Source organism: Pogoniulus pusillus, chromosome 6, assembly GCF_015220805.1.
Source record: "Pogoniulus pusillus isolate bPogPus1 chromosome 6, bPogPus1.pri, whole genome shotgun sequence".
NCBI lineage: Eukaryota > Metazoa > Chordata > Aves > Piciformes > Lybiidae > Pogoniulus > Pogoniulus pusillus.
Window position 1 is genome coordinate 34,785,441 of NC_087269.1, and position 25,864 is coordinate 34,811,304.

General features: G+C 43.8%; 1 protein-coding gene and 1 long non-coding RNA gene across 2 annotated transcripts in view; one reads left to right on the forward strand and one right to left on the reverse strand.

Annotated features, from left to right (window-relative positions):
* Nucleotides 1-7,537, reverse strand: part of RTKN2 (rhotekin 2) — a 38,372-nt gene extending 30,835 nt beyond the window's left edge. The window contains exons 1-3 of the mRNA XM_064145190.1: nt 7,459-7,537; nt 4,241-4,440; nt 1,797-1,855 (exon numbers count right to left, since the gene is read on the reverse strand). Of these exons, the coding sequence (XP_064001260.1) occupies nt 1,797-1,855; nt 4,241-4,440; nt 7,459-7,500 (301 nt within the window). The 5' untranslated portion in view covers nt 7,501-7,537. The remainder of the gene's footprint in view (nt 1-1,796; nt 1,856-4,240; nt 4,441-7,458) is intronic.
* A 342-nt stretch (nt 7,538-7,879) lies between these two features.
* On the forward strand, nt 7,880-9,173 carry LOC135176265 (uncharacterized). The gene is made up of 2 exons (XR_010302584.1): nt 7,880-8,023; nt 8,118-9,173. It is a non-coding gene; the product is annotated as an uncharacterized LOC135176265 (long non-coding RNA).
* The last annotated feature ends 16,691 nt before the right edge of the window (nt 9,174-25,864 follow it).

A 25,864-nucleotide genomic window follows, 5' to 3' on the forward strand; every position in this document is an offset into this window, starting at 1 on the left:
AACCTGCACATGCACAGGTGCCTATCAAACACATGGGGAAACACCAGCGGTAAATCCACTGAAGGTTGGAATACAATACAGAAGAAATATAGCATGCCCAATTTGCTACACAAGGACTGGGAAAGACAGGATGTTACAGATGTGAACATAGTGCAGCTGTGGAAGCAGACAGAACCTGATCTGGCAAGCTAAATGGACACAGGGGAATAGGTCAGACAGTAATGCAAGGAGGAACCAGCCTGGCATGTATACATGTTGTGCTAGGATCTCCCAATCATGTATCTTGTCCAAGGGCTCCTGCCCTTGCCAGGCATGAACAAGCCTAACGCCACAATTACTTCTACTTGAGAGGCATCCCTGCCCATGATGGGGAAGTTGGAGTAGATGATCTCTAAGGTTCTTTGCAACCTAAGCCAATCTGATTCTATGTACCCCAGTTCTCTGCTTCTCAAGCACACAGAGTGGAAAATAAGGAGCTAATAACAGGTGATCTACAGAAAGCAAAAACCTCTCAGCAGAAGCCAAGAACATTCAAGCTTTCCTGCTATAAACTGGACCAGGCTTGGCTTCCTGACACGAGTATCTGAAGAGGAGTGAAGCATGGCAGCGCCACGGCACTCACAAACAATTCACAATGTGTTCACAGTGAGGTAAACTGATGCCACTTTCTCTTCTTCACCTTGATCTATATGCCATACTTCTGAGGATAATAAACTCCAGTTTGAGAAACACTGTTAGTAACAGGACAGATTCGTTAACAGATGGCACATAATAGCAAGTGGTGTATTTCACCCTTCTATTCCCTTGTCCCTTCAAAAGAAACTAGCTAAATATTTCATGTCCTAAGCAAAATTCTCATACTAAAAATAGCGTCTCTACAAATTCTGCTTTTCTAAAGGTAACAAAAGTGTATATATGATCCTAAAATCTTCACTGCAGATAACTCTATAAATCTGAAGAAAGGTGCAACCACAGCACAGACAGGCAAACAGATGCTTTCATCCAACTACCATAAGGATGGAAGACACATTCTGCAAACAGCTGTGCTGACAGGAAACATTATTGAACCATGTGCTCATCACTCTTCTGCTAGGAGATACCTTGCTTAAATATATGTCAAAATACGCAGAATTAACTTAAACAGTTTAAGTAGCGACATGTTCTACCCTATTTTATTTTTAATGAAGTAATTTAGGGATCACAAAGAAATCTGTTACCAAACCTAGCAGAACGGTCACAATGAACAGCTACATGACTGCTGAAGGTAGTGCCATATACCACTGGCAAAAGCAAACAAAATGACAAATTCAGTGCTGAAGTTTGAGAGCAGGCTCGGACACAGTGCACCAGCTCACTAGAAATCACTGTTAAATAGTCTTGTTACTAGTTTACACTATCTCTTTGCTGTAGTCATGCAATCTGCGTAACTAAATAACATTTGAACACTAGTTGTAATTCTGCTGCCACTTTGTTACATACAGCCTGCATCATCACATCAAAGTTTGTCTTTGTGGGGGGAGAAAAAAAGAGTTATCAGCATATTTACATATATTCAGCTTTGAAATTTGTTTAATCTTTAGTGACAAACAAAAAAAATAGTATTTCCCACTTTAAAAGTACTTGAAAGTAAAATGGAAATACTAGGTAGGCTCTTCAAAAGTACAAGTTGCCTTGAAGCACAATAGGATTTACATCACTGCATCAGACACTTTAAATATACCATCTTATGAGCTAGTTGGCTGGACAGTACTTGTAATTCAGGTTATACAAATATTATTGACTACCCAGATGCTTACTTGATATAGCAACCTTTCCTCTGCATGCCACCCAGTCTTTTGTCTCATTTTCCAAAGACCTGCCAAAGAGAAGAAAAACAAGGAGATCAGTGCAGTTAAACTTCTAAAACTCAACCTTTCAAACACTGAAAAGTGTCAGGGTTTTATATTATAGCTCGTTTCAAACGTTTTTCTTTAAAGTTAAATTTGGTATCTCTGGTTTAAGACATGAATCATTAGATTCTTGAGGATAATCTGAAAGTCAGGTACACCATCAATTTTCTTAATTCTCTAGAAGATTTTGCTCCAAAGCTTATTTAACCTGAGTATTAAAAGACAAGAAGATTCATCTTCCTTGTTTTTTCCAGCTAACAGGACCAAACACGTTATCAACTTTATTCCTTCTGTATACAGCAATGAATAAGCAATTTAATTACTGGTTCTGTTACTGTTTGGAGAATTGCCTCCTCCTCCCTTAACAGAGGCTAATTACGACACATTGCATTGTTAATGATCCAAGGGATGGAACACCTCTGCTATGAGAATGGGCTGAGAGAGCTGAGATTGTTCAGCCTAGACATGAGAAGATTCCAGGGGGACCTTACAGCTGCCTTCCAACACCTGAAGGGATCCTACAGGAAGGCTGGAGAGGGACTTTTCATAAGGGTATCTAGCAGTAGGACAAAGGAGAATGGATTGAAGCTGAGGGAGAGTAGGGTTAGACTGGGTCTCAGGAAGAAGTTCTTCAGTACTAGGGACTCTGGACTAGGCTGCCCAGGGAGACTGTGGATGTCTTCTCCCTGGGGGTGTTCAAGACAGGTTAGATGAGGCTGTGAGCAGCCAAGTCTAGTTGAGAGACATCCCTGCCCATGGAAGGGATGTTGGAGTAAATGATCTCTAAGGTCTCTTCCAACCTCAGCCATTCCGTGATTCTATGATAATACTGTGATTTTACATGTAGACAGTACAGTTTACTAAGGAGCCAAAATGCAGATCTCAAGGTCCACTTCAAACCGAATCAAAACAGTCTGTAGATACTGAACAACAACAGAGTGTTCTCCTTATTCTGCCACTGTTCCTAACCAGTGCTGCTGCCAGCATCCTGACTTCCAGAGGCAGTTAGAACATCTTCAGAACTCACACATTACACACCTACGTAACAGGGACAAAATTCACTTGAAAATTCCAGAATTTTCTTTCTCACTCATTATCATTTTATCTTGATTGAGCTTTAGCCAATACTGAAAATATGCACTATTACCTATCAAAGATATGACCTAAATGGTAGTGAGACAACTTTATAGCATGCATCTCTTTCCAATGACCTCCACTGACATTTCAAGGGGCCCCTTAAAACAGAACTCTAAGCAATGCATGACAGACATAAATCAGGTAAACATCACAGCTGAATACGAGTGTGAGAAAGCAATACAGCTCTTCAGGTGTAACTCCAAATATTTGTGATGGCAATGTGCCACCCCTATTCTGTAGTCACTAATATCAAAGGCCAGGAGATGAGTAAAGCAGCATATGTAAACACTTGACTTTACTGTATTCTTAAAAAGATTAATAAAATATGAATCATTATAAAAGGAGCAATACAACTGCAACGATTACAGAATACCACACATTTTAAGTGTTAGTTTTTAGAATCAGCTTTTGAAATAATAGTTGATATAGTCAGAAAATGCAGTTCTTCAATAAACTTGTTCTATTCTGAAAGCAAGAAGTAGCAGGAATGTTCCTTAAAGGTACAACTAATTTGAGCCAAACATGTATTCAAAGAGTTTCTACGCTGAAGTACAACATAGCATTTCATTAAAGTAACCACCTGAGACCAAGTGGCTTTGCACCATGATTCTTGACACTGCACCCAATGTGTTCCATTGGGCAAAATATTACAGATATTCAGATAAAATACCTATACTTTGGCTCATTCAGGAGTTTTAATGTGAGAATATTTTCAACTAAACTGAATTTTCTTCCTATGTATTGCTCTTTATTACTTTTCTGTAGTTAGCAGAAGTGGCCAGCAGAGGGTACCAATTAACCACGATGATTCCATCATTAAGGGGATTCAACAATAGAAAGAATGACAAGAAATAGGTGTATTCTGACTTGGAGAGGTTTGTTTTGTGCCTTCAGACTTGGTTAGGAACTTTATTTGTATGCTAATAGTAATCAAGAAAAAAATGTCCGTTATATTGCCTGATATTCAGATGCTGAATTATAGTTTACTACCTAAATAGTAAAATCTACCCAGACAAATATGATTAGTATTTAATTTTCTGTAATAAAAAAGAAGATACTCGAACGGCATTATAAAGTAATGCTTTGAGGCAGCAGTAATGCACAGGTGTATGGGGGAAGGGTTTAAATCCACTTTCCTAGACAGGCTGCTAAAAAATCTACATAAGCAAAAGCACACTTCATAATGCTCCATTTGAATTTGAGCTGCAACTCACCGTTCTGCAGTTCTGCACGAAACTGATTCTTCTTTATGGCTCTGAAGCTTTGTCCTGTATGCAAGTATGCGAGCATTGCAAACCATTAAGTTTTTAACTGCTTGCAAGAGCTGATCTTTCTGGGTGCTCACTGCAAGTAGTTTGCAGATGCCTTCTCGCATGCGCATTTCAAAGTTAATCTTCTCTCGGATGTCACATTCCTAGACACGAAAACAGAAAAACCCACAGGACTGAAAAAAAACCCAAATGACTAAACAAAAACCCAAGTAACATCTTGAATTTTTAACAAGCTCTGCTTATTTCACAGTTGGATTAGAAAACCCTGGGTTTTAACTATATGGTGCCATTATGTGGTTATTAAATGTAAAATGAGTTCTCTCTTCAGGAACAAGAGAAAATCACAGCATGTAACAGATTCATTATACCCATTATAAATGTAAATTCCAAACACCACAGTAACTTCAACTCATTTTAGCATCTGAAAGTTACTGAAAATGTAGATGCCTGAATGTGTCATTCATAGGATAGTAACATATGGACCCCTCACGTGGTCACCGAGAAGCATAACCAAAGACAGCTTATAAACTCACTTGCCTGAAAGGTTACAGTTAACCCTACCCAAACAAATTCTAAACTCAGGAAAGTATCTGAAATATTTTAAAAGAGAAATTCAATCACATGACTTCTTTGGCTATCTTAAAAAAGGGTTTTTTTTTAAAGTGGTTTTTTTTCACTTCTGAGACCTACTACTGGCCTTCCAGTACCTGATGTGGGCCTGCAAGAAGGCTGTAGAAGGACTGTACAGACAGGACAAGAGGCAATGGTTTGAAATTAGAGAAGATTTAGATTAGATGTCAGGAACAAAGTCTTTATAACCTGAGTGGTGCGACATTGGAAAAGGTTGCCCAGGGACGTAGTTGAGAACCCATCCCTGGAGATATTTAAGGTCAGGCTCGACAAGGCTCTGAGCAGCCTGAGCTAGTGGAGGATGCCCCTGCTGATTGCAAGGGTGTTGGCCTAGATGACCTTTGGAGGTTCCTTCCAACCCAAACCCAAGCAAAACCCTGAGCTTGAGTGATCAGGCAAAGCAGAAAAAAAAATTACATTCTACTGAATTTGCCAGTGTTTAAGACAAGACAACACCTGTGAGAACACAAGTGATGACTAGACACCAGTGTGAAGGAGGACATTAATAAGGTGCAGAGGACTTCAGAAGATAAGAACTCTCAACCTGAGACCCCATGAGCAATTTTTGGAACATGCACAGGTTACCATAACACAGGCTCTCTCACACCAGCAGGCTGCTTGGTGGTGAACAGCTCCCAAAGCTCTTATGAAGCATGTTTTCCATAGAAGTTCTGCTGGTATTCCCTACAGGGGATACACTAAGGCCTGGGACCCAGTATGGCATCACAGAGTAGCCCAGCTTTCCCCTTCGGGGATCTGCTTTCTGAAATTTCAACCACAACCAGTGCAGGATAAAGCAGCACACAAACACCCACACCCCCAGCACCTGCATCTCTACCCGTGCTTTTTCTCAGTGTGTTTTCTCCTCTCCCAGAAGGCAAGAAGCAGCAAATAGCTTTCATCAATCATCTTCTGAGTCAAATTTTACACAACTATGAAAAGCTAAGCAAGGCCTACACCTGCCCCTAAGAAACAATTACTCATTCTTTGAGCCTAAACTAATACATCAGCTTTACAAAGCTGAAATTCATCTCAGAATAGTGAAAACAGTACTTCCCCCTAGCATTTCCCAGGGTAAGAGGCCTCTGCAGTGACCCAGCAGAGACCATGGCTCCTCTCCAGGTCCTGGTATGGAACTATGGAGAGGAAATAAACTTTCCTAGGTTGGGGCATTTGTGTAGTTCTGAAAGTCTGTGTATGAATACATGCAAAGAATTCAGTCGAAGCTGTGTCACAGCTAGGCTCACATTAAATATTCTGGACTAGAATTAAATGGTAGCTGGGCCTAGCTTAAATAACCACCATATAAATCTCATCTGAAGGAACGACTTACAAGCCTGATTTGGAATGTATGCAGTTCTTCATGCCTACTGAAAGACAAAAAAAGGGTCAGCTTTTTTTTTTTTTCCAGTTGCTTCTAAAAGTACAAACATACCATCTGGACTTGAAGGAATGACACAGCACTCTCTTGCCAAATGCTGTCTACTAATGCACTGTTTCCACTGTGTTCTCCATCCTTCCTGCAGCAGTCACGGAGTAACCCAGGCAGGACTACAGACAGTCGCTGAGGTTTTCAGCCCCACACGGAGGAACTGCCTGAGCGATACCTTCAGAAAGAGTCTTTGTATCCCCCCCCTTGGAAGGTAACACATTTTAAAAATATTTCTAGTTTTACACAGGTGATGGAGTCACAGCAGACAAAAAAAAAAAGTCCAACAGCAACAGCGATGAAGAAAAATTACATGGACACCGCTGAGGGTAGGAGAGATCAAAGTTTTACTTTAACTGATATCTTAAACACAGACTTTCAGAACTTTATTCCCAGGTACATTCCCGATTCATTACTGCACCTACTTACATGTATAGTAAGCATGTAGTCAGGCAGTGAGTATCGTTATAAAACAAAGGCTGTGAAGTGAAGACGCTAGCTTGGGAACTTCTCTAGCTAAACACAGGGAGGATTGGTTGCACCTGATGGCAGCAGCTGTACACAGCTGAACCCAATTAATCCAAGGGTTCAAGTGATTCGAGGTTTAAAGAAACCTCATTAAAAGGAAAATCAACGGCTAAAAGATTAAATAGGTAAAAGGAATCACCTCCACGCTCTAAGCTCCTGAAGAGGGTGTGCAGGGAGTTCAGCCATCAGAGCACCGTCACCTTTGTGCGGGGAGCTGGGCGGTCAGGCCTGCTCTCCCCGCAGAGCGCGGCCGGAAAGGTGCCCTGACGCTGAGGGGGGCCGGGGCCTCGGCACGGTGGGCAGCAGGCTGCCGCAGGATCCATCCCCCACCTCCACGGGCCCTTCGCATCCGGAACGGAGGCGCCGAGCCCGGGGGAAGTGCAGGCTCACTCCCGCCCGCCGAGGGCCACCCGAAGCCGGGCAGCGCTCAGGACACACACCGCGCTCCGAGCAGCTGTGGGAGGGACGCCATCCTCTCGCAGCAACAGCGGCCGTCAACAGAGGGCACCTCCACCGAGCCGCAAAAGGCCGCCTTCCCGGCCCAACTCCACCTCCCCACCCACCCGCGGCTCACCAGCTCCTGGCCGTCGTCGCCGGGCACAGGCCGCGGCCGCATCCTGCTCAGGTGCGCCGCCGCCCTTTTGAAAGGGAGCTTTTCCCGCCCCCAGCAACGGCCGCCGCCGCTCCGCCCACCGCCCGCCCCGCGGCGGCGCGGCAACGCCCGCGGCCTGCGCTCGACCCGCTGCGCGGCTGCCTGGGCCGCCGGGGGCACGCAGGGGCGGCTGCGCCGGGGGCACGCAGGGGCGGCTGCGCCGGGGGCACGCAGGGGTGGCTTCCCTGGGGGCACGCAGGGGCGGCTGCGCCGGGGGCACGCAGGGGTGGCTTCCCTGGGGGCACGCAGGGGCGGCTGCGCCGGGGGCACGCAGGGGCGGCTGAGCCGGGGGCACGCAGGGGTGGCTTCCCTGGGGGCACGCAGGGCTGGCTGCGCCGGGGGCACGCAGAGGTGGCTTTCTTGGTCCGGCTGTGGTGAGACACAGGCCGCGACCCACCCACGGGGCCAGCGTCACTTAAGGTGCGCTACTGACCGTTACTGACAACATTATTAGCTCCCCGTTATTTGGCCAGAGCAGTGTTGAACGGTAACGCACACCACCTTTCTGGGCTCCCGGTTCCTCTGTCTCCTTCATTTACTAACCGCGGCGGCACCATGTCCCTCTCTCTGTACCATTCCAGATGACCACGGGAACTGGAGCGGAGGTCTACAGCCCGCTGCGCAGCCTACACCGCTGCTCGGAAGCACACGATCCATCTATCGCAGTGCCCTGGGAGTTCCGTGGTTCCTTCAGCTCTTTCATACCATGGTACTCCATTGGCTGCGCTAGTGGCACGTATTGTGAAAAATAAGCTATTATGCAATAGCTGTGCTAGCAGCATGTGTGGTGACAAAGTCTTATGTATTAAAACCAACGAGCACTTACGATTATTTGAACCAACTTGAGAGGAACTTGAGCCACCTCTCTGCTGCTGGCAGTTTTGTAGCTCTGGTTGTCCTCATCAGATCCAAAAAATGATCCAAAATAGTGTCTTGCATCCATCCCTTATCCTTGATTTCTTGACTTTCCTGTCTGCATTCCTTCTGGGTGGGTGATGGTCACAAGCACAGATCCTCATTACTTTGCACATGCTTGTCAACATTTGCAAGAAGTAAAATGTGCTGGAATGAGTGAGATATACAGTGTTGCTAACAGCTTTCCACAGAAGACAGAAGTCTCCTGGCTAACATATGCTTATTTAAAATATAAGAAAATGCAGTTAAAAGGGAAAATCAGAAAAGCCTTGCTGCTTCATTAGGATTTCACGCGGCCCTGTTTGGCCCCTGACATTTACAACTAGGGCACAAATACAAAGAGATTGGCCTGCAAGAAAAATCATGAACTCCTGCACCAAAGTGGTGCTCTCCTTGGTGGAAGCAAGTCTGACCTCAAGGTAGTGACAGCTGTTCAGCAGCTTCTGCTTCCATCGTGGGCCACGTTCCTGAGGCATGATATACCTTCGATACTGTCCCTACGGGCAGGACACACACTACAGCTGGCAGCCTCGCCCTACATTGTATGTTTGTCTCACTCTACATTATCACAGAAACATTGTATGTTTATCAACTGTTTATCTCAGTTTCTTCTTAGATATTCCACTCCAGTCTGTAGTTACTGCCACTTTCTCAAAAGAAGTCTTTCTGCACTACATCCAGTGGAGAAATCCCACTGGGGAATCAAAGTGCAATCCTTACAAGCTACATATGGACAAACAAGATATCTAAGAGTAAGTCTGACAAAGATTGAAAGTAAAGAAGTAATCTTATTGCTTCATGTATCCCAGCAAGAGCCTTGCATTCCCATCTCTGCTAGAGAGTTCAGGATTTCAGACATATGAAGAGAGATTCACCAAAAGAGGAGCGAACATGAGCTGCCAAATTAGAGTGCCCTTTTGCTTCACAATAAGGCATATGTCTTAAGGTTTTGTGATAGTTTGAAGCAGGGTAGAATGTTTTGGTGAGAAGAACTAGATCACAGGCTGTGAAAGGAAAACAGTGGTGATGTTGCTTCCCTCAGAGTCTCGCTGAAGAAGAAACGAAAACATTAGATAACTCCCCCCATTTTGTCTCACTCTCGCTTGGGCTGCTCACTGAGCAACATCTTACTCCCTAACCTCACCTTCCATTTGGCCTAACCCACTTTGCTTCTTAACCTTTTGGCCGAACCTCTATTCTTCTTTAGGACTGGGGTAAGGTTGAGAGGGGCAGGGGGAAGGTGCAGGGGTGGTTGAGAGCCCCTCCTGGGGACTCAGGTTTCTGGGAGGGGAGTTGTGTTTCTGTATTACCTTTTACCTTGTATATTTCTGTATATAACTGTATATACTGTAAATATCTGCTTGTACATTGTGCCAGCTGTAAATAAATAGCTTAATTTATATTCCCAGAGCTGGCTGAGTCTAGTCTGGGTATTTCTAAAGTGTGGGGGGGTAGGGAACACCCAAACCATCACAGGTTTGGTCTGGCCACTCCTGAATCCAGGGATGAGACTAGAGCCTCAAAAAATCTCAGTACTTTTCTGGGCTACAGAGAAAACTAGAAACAGGAACATGCCATGGAGAGACCATGAAACTGCAACCAAACAACTCGACTGAACTGCATTATCACTGAATCAATGACCAAAGTGTAGATTGGAGGAGTTCAAATCTAAATCAGTATCAGGGGCTGAAACTCTTTGATGGAAATGGTTGCAAATGGCAGCCTAACCATAAACAAATAAGGAAAGAGTCACTGTCATTCTGCCATGCTGAAATTCATTCACCAACTCACAAGATAGTATGCTACCACAGAAGACCAATATAATGGGTAAAAAAGACACACTGAAATAGTTTCCACCCAGCATCATCCTAGGCAGTTCAGCACTCTAGAACAAATTTACCGATTCAGGTTTTCCAGAAGCATTCTCCGTGGCACTACCAAGAACAGCTGTCTCAGGTGTGCACCAAAGTCAAAAGTCAGGGTGGCTACGTGGATGTGACAAAAATCACTGCATAAGGACAGGTTACATCCTGACCTATTTCAGGCACGCAGCATCTCTAAAGCCAGTTTTGATTGTGGTGTAGACAGCTCCCAGGAATCTGTGGCAGCTTTCCAAGAATTTAGATGCTAATTAGCATGGGTTTGCAGTACAGTCTGTTCAGCAAATCCTAGTCTTAATAAGTCCCAAAATGTGATTACTAATAACATAAAGAGCCCATGACTGCAGCCCTCACACGTTCCTACTGACATTGACTTGAATTGGAACCCTTAAGAAATCAGTAGGAGTTAAATGTGTAGACTCAGCCCTAATTAGCCTGAAGAGTATCTTCTCAAGCTCAGTGCATACCTGCTTTTGAGCTGGTTCAAATACCCACTACATTAGAAGCATGTTACTGCAAAGTGTGGCTTTTCATGCTCTTGCACCTGCTTCTGCTTTGGTTCTCCTTCCCATGCACCTCCCAGAGATGCTCATTTTTTCCCTTATAAAGTCAAGCTTCAGTTGATATGTCAGATCCTTAATTAAAAAATAACATATCACTGAATTTCTAGTCTTTTCTCTTAAGGGAACGTGAGACCGAGGCTTTAAACAGCATTTCTGCAGGTGGTGGATGAGATGAGATGAGATGTTCTCTCCATGCTCTAAGCCTCATTGAAACTGTGCCGTTCTGTGTTGCAGCATACATTTTATGAAGGCTTTATGCCATCTACATTTTCCAGAGATTCAGGATTCAGCTGGCAAGCAACTATTCTGCTCCCAAATTTTAGAGTAATCCCAGCACATGGCTGCAATGAAAAAAAAAACAAGCACTGTTCTGCTCCCTAATTTAAGACTAATCCCAGCACACAACTGCAGTTAAAAAAAAGGAAGCACTGTAACTGTGCTTTCTTCTCCAGACAAGGCTCCACTGAAGAGCAGAGAAAACCAAGACATAACCCACAAAACAAGAAAAAGTCCTGCAGAGTCACTGCTGCACTAGTGCAGAGGAACCAGAATAGCGTAGGGTGAACTCTACAGGCGATCTATAACCACCCTTCAGTTTCTTCAGTGAAACATGTTTTTCAGAAAAAGCACACTTTCACCTCATCCTTTCATTTGCCACTGCCTTTGCATTGCAAAGCATTTGGCCTTGTAGTATTAGGAAGGCTGGATAGCAGAGGAAAGCTTGCTGTCTATATAAATCATTCTTCTGCTGATATTATTTTAAATGCTAGCCCCATAATTTTGGTTTAGCAGGTACAAAATGTCTACACCTACTCTTGACAGCACTGCAATATTTTTCTTAATTTCTTAGTTCCCACAGCTTGCTACACCTACTCTTTGAATATCATCAGAGCATGCCAGTAGAAATCTATTCAATTCCTATTCAGATTTATCCTATATGGAAATACACAAAGGTTTGTACTGGCCATATGGGAAAGAATTTGCAAGGCTCTTTTATAACTGACTTCTATTTATGTCATTTTAAACTTAAAAGCAAATTGTAGCCATTGGTTGCACTGACGTTGATTACCATGACATGAGATCATTATCGGTTGGTTAAAAGTGTAAAGACTATGGAATCTAAGGTGTTTACCTGACCTCTTGCTGAATCCAAGGTTAAGAGACAAAATTATTAGCCTTGGTAGCTCATCATTTTAACCTGCTGAGGTCAGTTGAAGATTTTCCACTCACTTACTTGAGCTCAATAGGCAGTCCTGCAAAACAAGTACCTTACTGTCATGCCCTTCTGCATCAGTTTTGATTGGATAAGGTGAAAATTCATCATCTGGCCAACAGCAGTGACCTGAAGCCTAACACTATCAAGATGAAAGCAACAGCAAGAAAAAAGTTGGTAGGTTCCATTCTATCTAACTGAGCAGTGAGAAGTAGGTACCTTCTCTAAGGTAGTCATGGAGTCAGTCATTGAAGACATCATCCTAAAACATACAGATGCCTAAAATAGCTAGGCTGGATCATCCTTCCCTTTTTTTGAGACCAGAATACCTTATGATAAATTCTTATTATTTTAAGTGTTCTCAGATTAATTTATTCTTAGAGTTTGCTCATCATCTGCTCAAGGATTTTTAATATTCTGCAGTCTTCTTTCTAGTGCTTCAAAGGGCACCAGGGCCACCTCTCTATGCAATGTCATGAACAAAACGTTGATACCAGGTGCTTTTTGTTGGTTATTTTTCAGTCCTATAGGATTTCTACAAAGAAACTGCAAAAGGCTGACAGAACAAAAGGAATTGTTTTTCCTTTTTCCAGATAGGAGTCTAGAAATTGGCTCTTCCCAGTAGTCCTGACGTCAACACTCACTTGAAATATCTCCAGATTAAATTATCGTAGCCTTTAAATCACCGTACACGAGATAAACACACTCTAAACACATTTCATCATAGAAGTAATAAGCTACAAAATTCATTCCCTTGTGAATTTGGAAAACAATTCCTGAGATCTAATCTGAAAACCATAAAAATTAAATTGAACACTACACGACTTTGAACTGCGTTTTCATGATCCTCTGTGTCTTGAAGTTGCACAAGACAAGTTACAAAGTGTGATTAACCAAGGTAGATCAGTCATGTGTTCCTCTGTTTCTGCTTGGGTAATTAGGAGCATTGTTGTGAAGACCTTTGCTCTTGTGAGACCCCACCTCAAATACTGCATCCAGTTCTGGTGTCCCCATCATAAGGACACAGCTGTTGGAATGAGTCCAGAGAAGGGCCACAAAGATGATCTAAGGACTGGAACACCTCTGCTGTGAGGCTAGACTGAGGGAGCGGGGGTTGTTCACCCTAGGTAAGACTCTAGGGGGATCTCAGAGATGCCTTTCAATACCTGAAGGGATCCTACAGGAAGGCTGGTGAGGGGCTTTTCATAAGGGTGTCTACCAGTAGCACAAGGGGAATGGTTTGAAGCTGAGGGAAAGTAGGGTTAGACTGGATCTTCTGTGTTCTTCAGCACAAAGGTGGTGGGACTCTGGAGTATGCTGCCCAGGGAGGTTGTAGATGCCTCCTCCCTGGGGGTGTTCAAGGCCATGTTGGATGAGTCTGAGAGGCATCCCTGCCCTTGGGACGGGAGAGGTTTGAGTAGATATTCTCTAAGGTCTCTTCCAACCTAATCTATTCTGCAATTCCAGGATTCTTGAAATAGTCCTAAAGCAACAAAACAAAAAGCATTTGCCACAGCACAGCAAATACTGTGACCATGCTTAGGACTGTAAAGCTGTTCCTGGAAGCCCAGTGTCAGAGACTACACATTTTATATAGGTGATGACTTTTTGTTGAATCAGCCCAGTGTTTGATCAAAATTGCACCATCATATGTCAAAACAGGGATTAAAACATCTTTTTCCTATGGTAGCACAATCTAAGAAAGAAACTTGCTTCAAAGGACACTATGCCCTGTAAAGGCCCCATAACTGAGGAGATGGGCAGAATACCTTCTTCAAGTTCACCACCATTTCACTGTAGGAAGGCAGTCTAGGTATCTTTTTTCCCCTTGAAGTCAAACTATGGGGAGGAGATGACACTGAGCTCCATCTATGCTCTCCTCAGTGTGAGATTGAAACATTTCTTGATAATGGTGACAGTATTTTTTTCTCAATAAGATAACCAATTTTTACTCAGCCTATGAAAAAGCAGGGGTTGAGTAGCAAAGACAAGTAACATTTTACTTGTGAGTGGTTTGTCAGAGATTTCTATCCTTCTAACCATTTCATGGCCTGTTAAATGAGCTGAGACAACACTTCATGCCACTGTTACAGTTTTAAATTATAAATGATGGTAACAATAAATAACACCTTGTGTTTTTACAAACAATTTAATCTGGAAGAATAAAAATAACTAGTTCTACACGGATGCATGCATGACTTACGTGCACTTATTTATTTGTTTATTTTTAAAACCAATTTGAGTTCTAGGAAGCTATTTCTAGTGCTTGGTTCTAACTGTGTCGTCAAAATGTAATCAGGCTGTCTAAAGAAAACTCAACAAAGAGCAAGCAAATTTTTCATGACAGGTTCTCTAAACAGCTAATGCAGACTCAGAGAGGAAATTATCCAAATCTGGTCGGGAACAGATAGGGTCACCTTTTTTAAGATCATTCCCAAATAATTTGTGCAAACAGCATTTGTGCATTAAGGCCTGCAATAGGGAGTTTTAACCAACTTAACATATCTGCTTTCTCTTAGAATCATGGAATCATTTAGGTTGGAAAAGACCCTCAAGATCATCAATTCCAACCATTAACTCTCCCAAGTCCACCACTAAACCATGTCCCCAAGCACCACACCTACATGGCTTTTAAACACATCTAGGGATGGTTTAAAAAAATATCCTGTTTCAATGCCTGACAACCCTTTCAGTGAAAGCATTTTCTGTTATCCAGTCTAAACCTCCCCTGGGGCATTCCTCCTTGTTCTATCACTAATTAATTGGAAGAAGAAACCAACACCCCCCCTCATGTCAACTTCCTTTCAGGTTGTTGTACATAGTGGTGAAGTTTCCCCTCTGTGGGAATACAAAGTGAAGAAGTATAACAACAGGTGGATGCTGACCTTGGTTCTCACCAGCTGCTGGCTACCTTGTCTCAGAAAGGACAGATAATGGACACCTCGTTAATGAAGAAAACAAGGTGTGGTTTATGCTGATGGAGTGGGTTGTCCTTGACTAATTACCCTAATGTGTAGGCATGTGCTTTATGCCCTGAGGGTATATATTGAGAGACAAAATGATCAATAAATGTCTCTGGCATAATTCACACTGAATCATCTGGAGCCCTTGTGGCATCGCCTTGATCACACTGCTCTGTGAGGCCCTGACCACATTTCCCGCAGCAAGCTAATCAGCAAGCTAATTCTGCAACACCCCTCAGCTTCCTTTTCTTCTGAATAACATTTCCAGTTCCTTCAGATGCTCCTCTCTAATACTTGTTCTCTGATCTTACTCTTTGCCTTTTCAAGAGTGTCTTTCCTGACCCTGCCCATCATCAATCTCTGCAACACTGATCACCCTACTTACATATACAGGCATTAGATTTTGTGAGGGGAAATGTGAGCAAAAGCAAGCAACTACCTAACATGAGGACCATTTTTATTCACTTGTTTCATATTGTGCACACTCACACCACAGTCTTTTTTTGATTAAATTCCCCTGCTCTGCCATAGTCTCTTTCAGAGCTGTATCAACTTCCACCTTTAAAATAACAGCCCAGAAGGGAGCTTTCAAAGGCATGAGTGGGCTGTTGCTCCTCAGCTGCCTTTTGTATCACTTAAAGTCCCTCTTCAAAGATACCTCTCTCCCCACACTTCTGGTGAGGGGCATGTTCTTTTGCACACATGTGTGTTGTTACATCTGCCTGCTACACAGATAAGTAGGTGCTCCTGCTGAAGCAATTTAAATGGGCAATTGGCACCAACAGGCACGGAAGCACCCAGAACTTTGTTGGCAGCTTTCAGGCAGGTAGTACACATGTTCCCGATCTGAACAGGTTTTTCTCATCACCACTCCAAGCACACAAATTTGAAGCATTCCTTCTAAATTATCTTACTACGTGGCATTGCTGAGTTGGTGGAGATCTACATCTTTGACCATGTTTGAGGTGATAATGTTCATACATAATTGGCACCATATTGGTTTGTGTGCTGCCAACTGAATTTTACTGCAGCTGTCTTGGTAGTTGGCTAGAAAGCCAACCATAGCAAACAGGCTTTCCAGGCTACATCTGAGGATTCAGATTTTTGTAAGGGATGAATCACTCATTTGTTGCTAATGGTTTCACCTCTGGGCATTTTTACAGTGAATTTACTGATCTAACCAAATAGTCTGAGTTTAGGATAAAATGTTACAACGTTGAATAGGAGACTGACAATGTGCTCTACAAATCCTGGGTGGCACAACAGCTTTCACATAAGCCTTGGGGAGAAGCATGTTGGGAAGGCTCACCTGAGTTTAACATAGGAATTACTCAATCTGGAGATGGGAGCAAGCCTCATTTGGATTGGATCAGTTTGGGCTCTGTTCCTGCTCCCTGTGGGAGGATCCTTGGCTGCAAACTATATGAAGTCAACAGGCATTTGGGGGCAAGACATTTCAAGATAAGACAGAAAGCACCATGCCACAATAACTTTTCCTTTGGTGAAGACATTCTGTAAGTTTCCAGCCTTATACTGAGCTACAAGCGTCTAGTTGCACAGCCTTCAAGACTTGCTGCCTAAAAGACAGATGTGTATGTGAAAACATCTACTTTCAGGAATCTTTTTACATTATCAGTTGTTACTGATATTTCAAACAATATGTTCCTATGTTCTCACTGTAGATCTGTCAGTGGCAGGAGCATGATATTTCCCAGGGACTTCACCTTTTACTTATTTCATTTTTCCAAGGATGCATATCTGTTAAAATGGTGTTGTCTATGTGTTTGCTACCTGCATGTGTATCTTTAGTTCACTGCACTTTTTAGCCCCTGTGAATGAGATGTCATTGACTTCAGAGATTTCTTTTGAAAAGAGTTTGCTTGTGCATAGAACTGCCACCTGAACCTGCTCACAGGCTTATTATACTCAGTGCCTTCAAAGGGTTGAATATTAAAGAAGGTCCATCAAGGGTAGTGCTCATTAACAGCATAATTTAAGATCTGCTTTGGAGGACAATGAATTTATGCCTCACTTTGCACTACAGAAGACATTGTTTTGACACAGATATTCATCACAGAGTACCAGTTGTAAATAAAGGCCCATTTCTGCAGCAACCTAGCACCGATCTCTCCATTAATAAGTACCATTTAAACAGGAGCAGGGCTGCAACAAGGAACAAACAATGACTTGTTTTCATGCTGGCCACATGTACTCAAGTGAATTTCACCTTCTAGGTCTAAAAAATTTCTGTCCTGGACACATGCAGTCAGTTGCAGAAGAGACAAAGGACTTTGGAATGCCCATGCAGGTATGTTGCTTTTCTTGCCTAGTTTGAGCTGTTGCTTGACTGTAACATGAATTCTGAAACATTGCTAGGAAAGCTGAAACACCAGAAAGACAAGCTCTTTCATCTCACTAGTACTTAGGAAGAAATAAGTGCTCTGCACTTTCTGTCTAAGTTTGTCCCTTTATTGTAGATTGTGTCCTCCACTACACAGTAAACTTGATTTAAGTAAACCTCTTTGCAGTTACTTTGAAAGCCCCAGTAGTTCCCCCCATTCAGTGTCCTGCCCAGTTGCCAGAACCTCCAGCCTACCAGTCATTCTCCCAGGACAGCAGTAGCTGATCCTCCAGACCTTTACATGTCATGCAAACTAGAAAAGTAACTGCTCCTATAAGTGTCAGAAAAGAGGAGAGGAGAGGAGAGGAAAGAAGAGATACCAAGAAGAAATAGAAGCAAGTTGTTCCTAAACATCCAATAAAATCAATATTCTTTTATATGGCATTCAGGATGCAGTTCTGAAATGTCTTCTGTGTTCCTATGAGGTAGTTGGTGCCTGTGCTTGCTAGCTGTAGTGGGTGGAGGCTTTACCTATTTGATTTGGTGTAGGTTGTTGGCTTGTTCTGCTTTGTTTTCATGTTTTGTTGAATTAGGCTATATTTCAAAGGCAGATTCCTGACAGCTCTGATGTGAGCTGCTATCACACGGCCTTTAGTGGATTTTTCATCTATAAAAGAGACATAAGATAGTTCTGCCGTACTTTTCCCTTCTGTAGAAATGCAATTCTCTCCTCCTCAGCATGTTCCTTATAGCAAGAATAAATCTTTCATAGAGAGGCACTAGCATAATGTTCCCATCTGGCAGAGTAATTCCCTACTTGGTATTTGAAAACAAATATAAATACAACCTGACGTCATTTTCTACCACATGAGGAACTTTAAACAGGGGTAAAAATGATCCACTCCTGAATATGGTCACTTGCTGTTCTTTCCTTGTGATGCTGAGACATCTATCCAAAGCCAAATGCAAACTCCAGCAAGGGAACGCCTTTGCTTTCAAGGCAATTGGCTCTCACCTCATTGAAAAAAGATGTTGCTGCAAGTGCCCTCTCCCCCAGAGCACACATCTCAGGGATGTGGCAGAATTAGGGAAAGAGGAAGCACAGCCCCACCTCTTCCCAGAGGGCTCATGACTGCTCTCCACACATGCTTGGATATGGCAAAGGGATGAATTTGCCACCACAGTTTAACACTTTTTATGTCTCTGCTTATGTAAATTAAAACTTTGAAATCCCAATATATAGGATTAGAATCATAGAATCAACCAGGTTGGAAGAGACCTCCAAGATCATCCAGTCCAACCTAGCACCCAGCCCTATCCAGTCAACTAGACCATGGCACTAAGTGCCTCATCCAGGCTTTTCTTGAACGCCTCCAGGGACGGTGACTCCACCACCTCCCTGGGCAGCGCATTCCAATAGCAAATCAAAGCAAGTGATTAGTCATTCATGGTAATTCTCAGTCCTTTTGTTACCTTTTGGGGCACTTCTATTCAGTTGAGTAATCAGTGTGATTTATTTCACATGTAGTTCCTCAAATGTAGAAGGCATGTGGTATGAACTTTTAAAAGCAACATTTGTTCCTTGCCCATCCAGTGTCTGCTGCAGAAAGAACGCTCTCAGAATGAAATAGCTTGAAATTCTGCTTTGATGGCATGCTTTGTGCTCTTCCTTCCTTTGGAGAAAATGTCTATATTTTAATAAGTCCCAATGTGGAAAAGCCTTTGCTGTAGGGAGAAATCTTTCTTTAAAGATTTTGCTGTCTTTCAGTCCCTTTATTTGAGTGAGGCATCTTCTTCCAACAACAAATGACCCCCTTTCTGCTGCAGATTGCATCTCATGTCAAAAGAGCTCTAGAACAGCAGCTGCTGGACACCTCTCTGTTCTGTCTTCTTGCAGAACATAAATCTGGTAGCTAATCCCACAACTAATACCTGAACGGGACCTCATGTGCTGCACAGAGCTGTCTTATGCCAGGCCAGTTTGTTACAGCCACACAAAACATTCTGTCCTATTTGGAAGAACTGTGCTATCTTTGTCTCTCACTGCTACCAGTGATGTCCTGACCCTGTTGTAGCTGCTGTAACTTGTCCCAGTGCTGTTGTCAGAGGTGCTGCTACACTGTGGAAGATTTCAAAAAGCTACCAGTGTGAAGAACAGAAGCAAGATAACTTTGTTAAAAGACACAAGCTCATTCTTATGCACATGACAACTTAGAGCTTAGGACTTTTCATCCTCTGAGGATAAAGTGTTGAAGTTTGGTATGTACCTCTTCCTATTCAAAGTAAGCATGGCAAAGAGTAACTTGGTTGGAAGCAAGTTCCCCCCTTTGCCTCTCTCTCAAGGTGTTTGTTATATTTTATCTTCCTAATTAACCAAAGTAACTTTTTTTTAAGGAAAAATCAAGATGTTTGGAGTGGAAGCCATATCACAGGATCACAGGATATTAGGGGTTGGAAGGGACCCAAGGAGATCATCGAGTCCAACCCCCTTGCCAGAGCAGGACAATGCTATCTAACACAGATTACAGAGGAACACATCCAGACAGGCCTTGAAAGTCTCCAGAGAAGGAGATTCCAAAACTTCTCTGGGAAGCCTATTCCAGTGCTCTGTGACCTTTACAGTAAAGAAGTTCCCCCTTGTGTTGAGGTGGAACCTCTTTTGCTGCAACTTACACCCATTGCTCCTTGACCTATCACAGGGAGCAAGTGAGCAGAGCCTGTCCCCCCTCTCCTGGCCAGCCTTCAGATACTTATAAACATTTATCAAATCCTCTTTAAGTCTTTTTTTCTCCAGACTAAAAAGCCCCAGGTCCCTCAACCTCTCCTCATAAGCCATGCCCTCCAGTCCCCTAATCATCCTCGCAGCCCTCTGCTGGATCCTCTGCTGACACTCCTCCCTACCTAGTTCTTCTCTTCTCTTTTGGAAAATATGTCTGCAGCCATCTCACACCTGACATCTCTCTCCAGACATGGGCTAAATGGCACAAATCAATACAGAAAAGAACACTTTGTTCTCTTTTTTTGCCCAAGAGAGCACGCAACAGTATGGGTGGAGAAGAGGAAAGGTAAATAACTTTCTGCAGTCAGTTCTAGCCAGGTGTTACTTATGGGAACAGTAATGATTTTAGAGAGTTTACAGAAAGCCTGGAATATGATAGCAAACGAGGCAGTATAAGCTGATGCAGGACAAAGAGCATGCTGCTTCTCTTGTTGCTGTGACAACAAAACTGATTTGAAAATACAGACTTTTTATTTAAAAAAAAAAAAAAAGGTAAACTGACTTTCAGTGATCTGAGCCCCTCTAACAGAGGAAAGGCAACAACTAACCAGCACCAGTCACACAAACCCAATACCTACATTCATGTTCTCCTCCTTCCTGTTCGCTCTCTTTGCAAGTGCTACTAAAGCAGTATGCTAGAAATGTACTGCAGAAAGTCTCTTTCCTTCTGGGTGGGTATTAGTGCCTGTGGCAGTAAAATAAACTTTGTTGCATGTTTGATATATCCTGAATATATCTGCATGCAAAGCTAATACAAATCCCAGTCTAAGGCACCACTTCTGTAAAAGTCACTGAAATACTTATTTCAAGTTTCTGAGGTCTTTCCTCAAATCTTATTATTTGCTTGTTACTTCTCAATGAGCAGAGGTCCACTGTGAACTGTCTGAAGGAAAGTAGTAGTTGTGGTCAATGGGATAAAGTCTAATGGAGGCCTGTATCTAGTGGAGTCTCTCAGAAGTCAAGTACTATTCAGTATATTCATCAATGACCTGGGTGAGGGCACAGAGTGCACTGTCAGCAAGTTTGCTGATGACGCCGAATTGAGAAGAATGACATCTGTGAAGGCTGTGCTGCTATTCATGGAGACCTGGATAAGCTGGAGAGTTGGGCAGGGAGAAACCGAATGACATACAACAAGGACAAGTGTAGAGTCTTGCATCTGGGAATGAACAACCCTATGGATCAGTATAGACTGGGAGCTGCATAGGTGAAAGGTACCTGGGGGGTCCTAGTGGACAGAAAGATGATCATGAGCCAGCAATGTACCCTTGTGGCTAAGAAGGCCAATGGAACTTTGGGATGTATTAGAAGAGGTGTGCTTAGCAGGTCAGAGGTTCTTCTCCCCCTCTACTCTGCCCTGGTGTAACTCCGTCTAGAATATTGTGTCCAGTTCTGGGCCACAGTTCAAGAAGGACCTCAGGTAACTGCTTGAAATAGTCAAGAACAGAGCCACAAAGATGATAAAGGGATTGTAACATCTGCCTTATGAGGAAAGGTTGAGGGAGATGGGTCTCTTTAGCTCAGAGAAGAGGAGACTGAGGAGTGACCTCGTTCATGTCTATAAAGATGTAAAGGGTGACTGTCAGGAGGCTGGAGCCAGGCTCTTGTTAGTAATGTCCAGTGATAGGACAAGGGGCGGGCAATGGGTGCAAGTCAGAGCAGAGGAGGTTCCATGTGAACATAAGAAAAAACTTTTTCACTGTGAGAGTGACTGAGCACTGGAACAGTCTGCCCAGAGAGTTTGTGAAATCTCCTTCTCTGGAAACATTCAGGACCCACCTGGATGTGTTCCTGTGTGACCTGCTCTGGCAGGGAGGTTGGACTAGGTGATCTTTTGAGGTCCTTTCCAACCCCTAACATTCTGTGATTCTGTGAAACAGTAAATACAGGTGAGTTTCAGTAGTTCAAATAATAAGCATAATCTATGAATGCACAAGCACCAAGAAAAATTCATCTCTTCCCAGCATGCAAATTAAGTGAGCTCAACAGAGGTACCTATTTCGGGCACAGCTTTTACAGTGGGACCGGGGAGCCAAACTCACAATCCCATCTGTAACAAGTGGTAACAGATGTGCACTTCTGCACACCTATCTTTACATACCCATATACAGCTTAGTAAAACTTCCCCAAAAGAAGCTCTGTGCAGATTCACATCTATAAACTGGCTAAATCACACAATGAAAAGCTGGGTGGGAAGCATGGGCGTGAATGAGAGAGACAAAAATTTCTGAGATAACCTTTTAAAAGCAAACCAGTAAACAAACAGAGGAAATAAATGGCTGCAGAATGCAGCCAAAGCAACAGTAGTGAATCCAGTCCCATGCCAAATGAGGAAAGCCCCCACAAACACCTCAGCACTGCAAGCATGAAAGGGAAAGTGGCTGCAAGAACAACAGAAACTGACTCACCCATTTTCTTTGAATGGGATAAGAAATCAGAAGATAAAAGAGCTAGGGTAGCTCTTGGAAAGAAAAGTATCACAGTATCACAGTATCACCAAGGTTGGAAGAGACCTCACAGATCATCAAGTCCAACCCTTTACCACAGTGCCCAAGGCTAGACCATGGCACCAAGTGCCACATCCAACCTTGCCTTGAACTGCCCCAGGGACGACGACTCCACCACCTCCCCAGGCAGCCCGTTCCAGTGCCCAATGACTCTCTCAGTGAAGAACTTTCTCCTCACCTCGAGCCGAAATTTCCCCTGGCGCAGCCTGAGGCTGTGTCCCCTTGTTCTGGAGCTGGCCACCTGAGAGAAGAGAGCAACCTCCTCCTGGCCACAACCACCCTTCAGGTAGTTGTAGACAGCAATAAGGTCTCCCCTGAGCCTCCTCTTCTCCAGGCTAAACAACCCCAGCTCCCTCAGCCTCTCCTCGTAGGGCTTGTGCTCGAGGTCTCTCACCAGCCTCGTCGCCCTTCTCTGGACACGCTCAAGCATTTCGATGTCCCTCCTAAACTGGGGGGCCCAGAACTGAACGCAGTACTCGAGGTGTGGTCTGACCAGTGCAGAGTACAGGGGCAGAATGACCTCCCTGCTCCTGCTGACCACACCATTCCTGATGCAGGCCAGGATGCCACTGGCTCTCTTGGCCACCTGGGCACACTGCTGGCTCATGTTCAGGCGGGTATCAATCAGTACCCCCAGATCCCTCTCTGTCTGGCTGCTCTCCAGCCACTCCGACCCCAGCCTGTATCTCTGCATGGGGTTGTTGTGGCCAAAGTGCAGCACCCTGCACTTGGAGCTATTGAACCCCATCCCATTGGCCTCTGCCCATCTGTCCAGGCGGTCAAGGTCCCTTCTGCCCTCCAGCTCAGTCACTTCTGCCCCCAGCTTAGTGTCATCTGCAAACTTGCTGATGACTGACTCGATGCCCTCATCCAGATCATCTATGAAGATGTTAAAGAGGATGGGGCCCAGCACTGATCCCTGAGGGACACCACTAGTGACTGGCCGCCAGCTGGATGTGGCACCATTCACCACCACTCTCTGGGTCCGGCCCTCCAGCCAGTTCCTAACCCAGCACAGAGTGTTACCATCCAAGCCGCGGGCTGACAGCTTAGCCAGCAGTTTGCTGTGGGGGACAGTGTCAAAGGCCTTGCTGAAGTCCAAATAGACTACATCCACAGGCCTCCCCACATCCACCAAGCGGGTCACCTGATCATAGAAGGAGATCAGGTTAGAAAGGCAGGATCTGCCCTTCCTAAACCCATGCTGGCTGGACCTGAGATCTTTGCCATCCCTCAGGTGCGCAGTTATTGGCCCCAAGAGAACCTGCTCCATCAGTTTCCCTGGCACTGAGGTCAGGAAAAGTGATTATATAAACCCAATTTTTCTAGCCACCTCCAGTGAAGTCAAATTACCAACTAAACAATATTTTGAAATATAATTTTCAAGCTTGTAGGAACTGTCAAAATAGGAAATGGTCAATCAGTTTTCCCCCAAAGCAGAGGACCTAGTAGGGCAGGCATAGATCACTAACTGAAAAAAACACTGAATATTATGACTATAAAAGCAGGCTGGTACATGCTGGTTTCACTTAAGTAACTTCTATTCCTTTGGAAATCTTATTACAATGTGTTTAAAGAGATCTTGAAAGAGAGGTGCATATGAAGAAACTGAGTAATGCCTCCCCAGCACCTGGCAAAATTTCAGAGATGAGTCATACATTATGGCTGTGTAAATGTGGGCTTTGTGCAAATCACAGATTCTAAACACTTCAGATTTAAATCACCGGGGATGAAGCTCAGGCCTGCAATGGTTGATGTACATCCTCCACTGTAAAATGCACACTTACTGATATCCTTTCTGACTGCCAAGAGAATGACTGAACTGCACATCCAAATAGGATCACTGGGAGTGGATAACTGAAGAGATGGATCTCAATCCAGCAAAACAAGTATTTATAGTGGAAGGACTGAGAAATCCTGAAAGAAGAATTGCTGGGGTTAAATGGTTGCTGGATTTCAGATCTAACTGACCAGAACTGCATAGCTTTTAGGCTGTAAATCAATGGGCTTCTTCAAAGTTATCAACGTTTTCTGTCCCAAAGATGACACAGGACAAGCAGGAGTGGGTAGGTTGGTATCAGCTCTCCTAAATGTGGATGGTGCATAATCTAAATGTGAATGGAGATAAGTATCCCAGCAGACTAAGTTCACTTCATTTGTGTAGCATCCACCTGCACCTTTAAGCATTAGCACTGAAGACCTTACCCTGATGTGGAGAAGACAGAAAGACAATGGCGCGCAACAAAGAGAGATCATAGGCAACACTGGACAACAATCAAGAAAAAGGGAACCAAATTAGGGCCACATCCATACATGTGATCCTGATACTACTGGCCTTCTGCAAAGATAAAGTTAAAAACTCCAAATTTGGAGGCAAGAATGAAACTAATCCTTCTTGACCACCCTTCTGATTTTGGGTATTGCTTGCCAACAAAAGAAGGGGAAATCACCACATTTAGACAAGGTAATACAGGACAACCAACTCATACAAAACATTGCAGCCTAGATGGTAGCCCACACACTGTAGAGATTAACTCAAGCTCTGAAATACAATTTGAATAACTTCCTTTGATGTTCCATCTGGTAAATCATTTACTGGGAATGTCTTAATCACATCAAAGGCATCTATCAGTGCATGCAGATTTTCCCAGTGTTTAGATCTCCCCTTGTATATTGCGCTCAAGGAACAGCCACATTAGTACTGAATTAAACTTTACTGCAATGCTTTCTCCCAGAGCAATAAAATAAAATCTGCACTGTATTACTACTGTGGCCTCAAGCAGTAGATTTTAGAAGAGAAATATCACAGTATCATCAGGGTTGGAAGAGACCTCACAGATCATCAAGTCCAACCCTTTACCACAGAGCTCAAGGCCAGACCATGGCACCAAGTGCCACGTCCAATCTTGCCTTGAACAGCTCCAGGGATGGTGACTCCACCACCTCCCCGGGCAGCCCATTCCAGTGTCCAATGACTCTCTCAGTGAAGAACTTTCTCCTCACCTCCAGCCTAAATCTCCCCTGGCGCAGCCTGAGGCTGTGTCCTCTCATTCTGGCGCTGGCCACCTGAGAGAAGAGAGCAACCTCCCCCTGGCCACAACCACCCTTCAGGTAGTTGTAGACAGCAATAAGGTCACCCCTGAGCCTCCTCCTCTCCAGGCTAAACA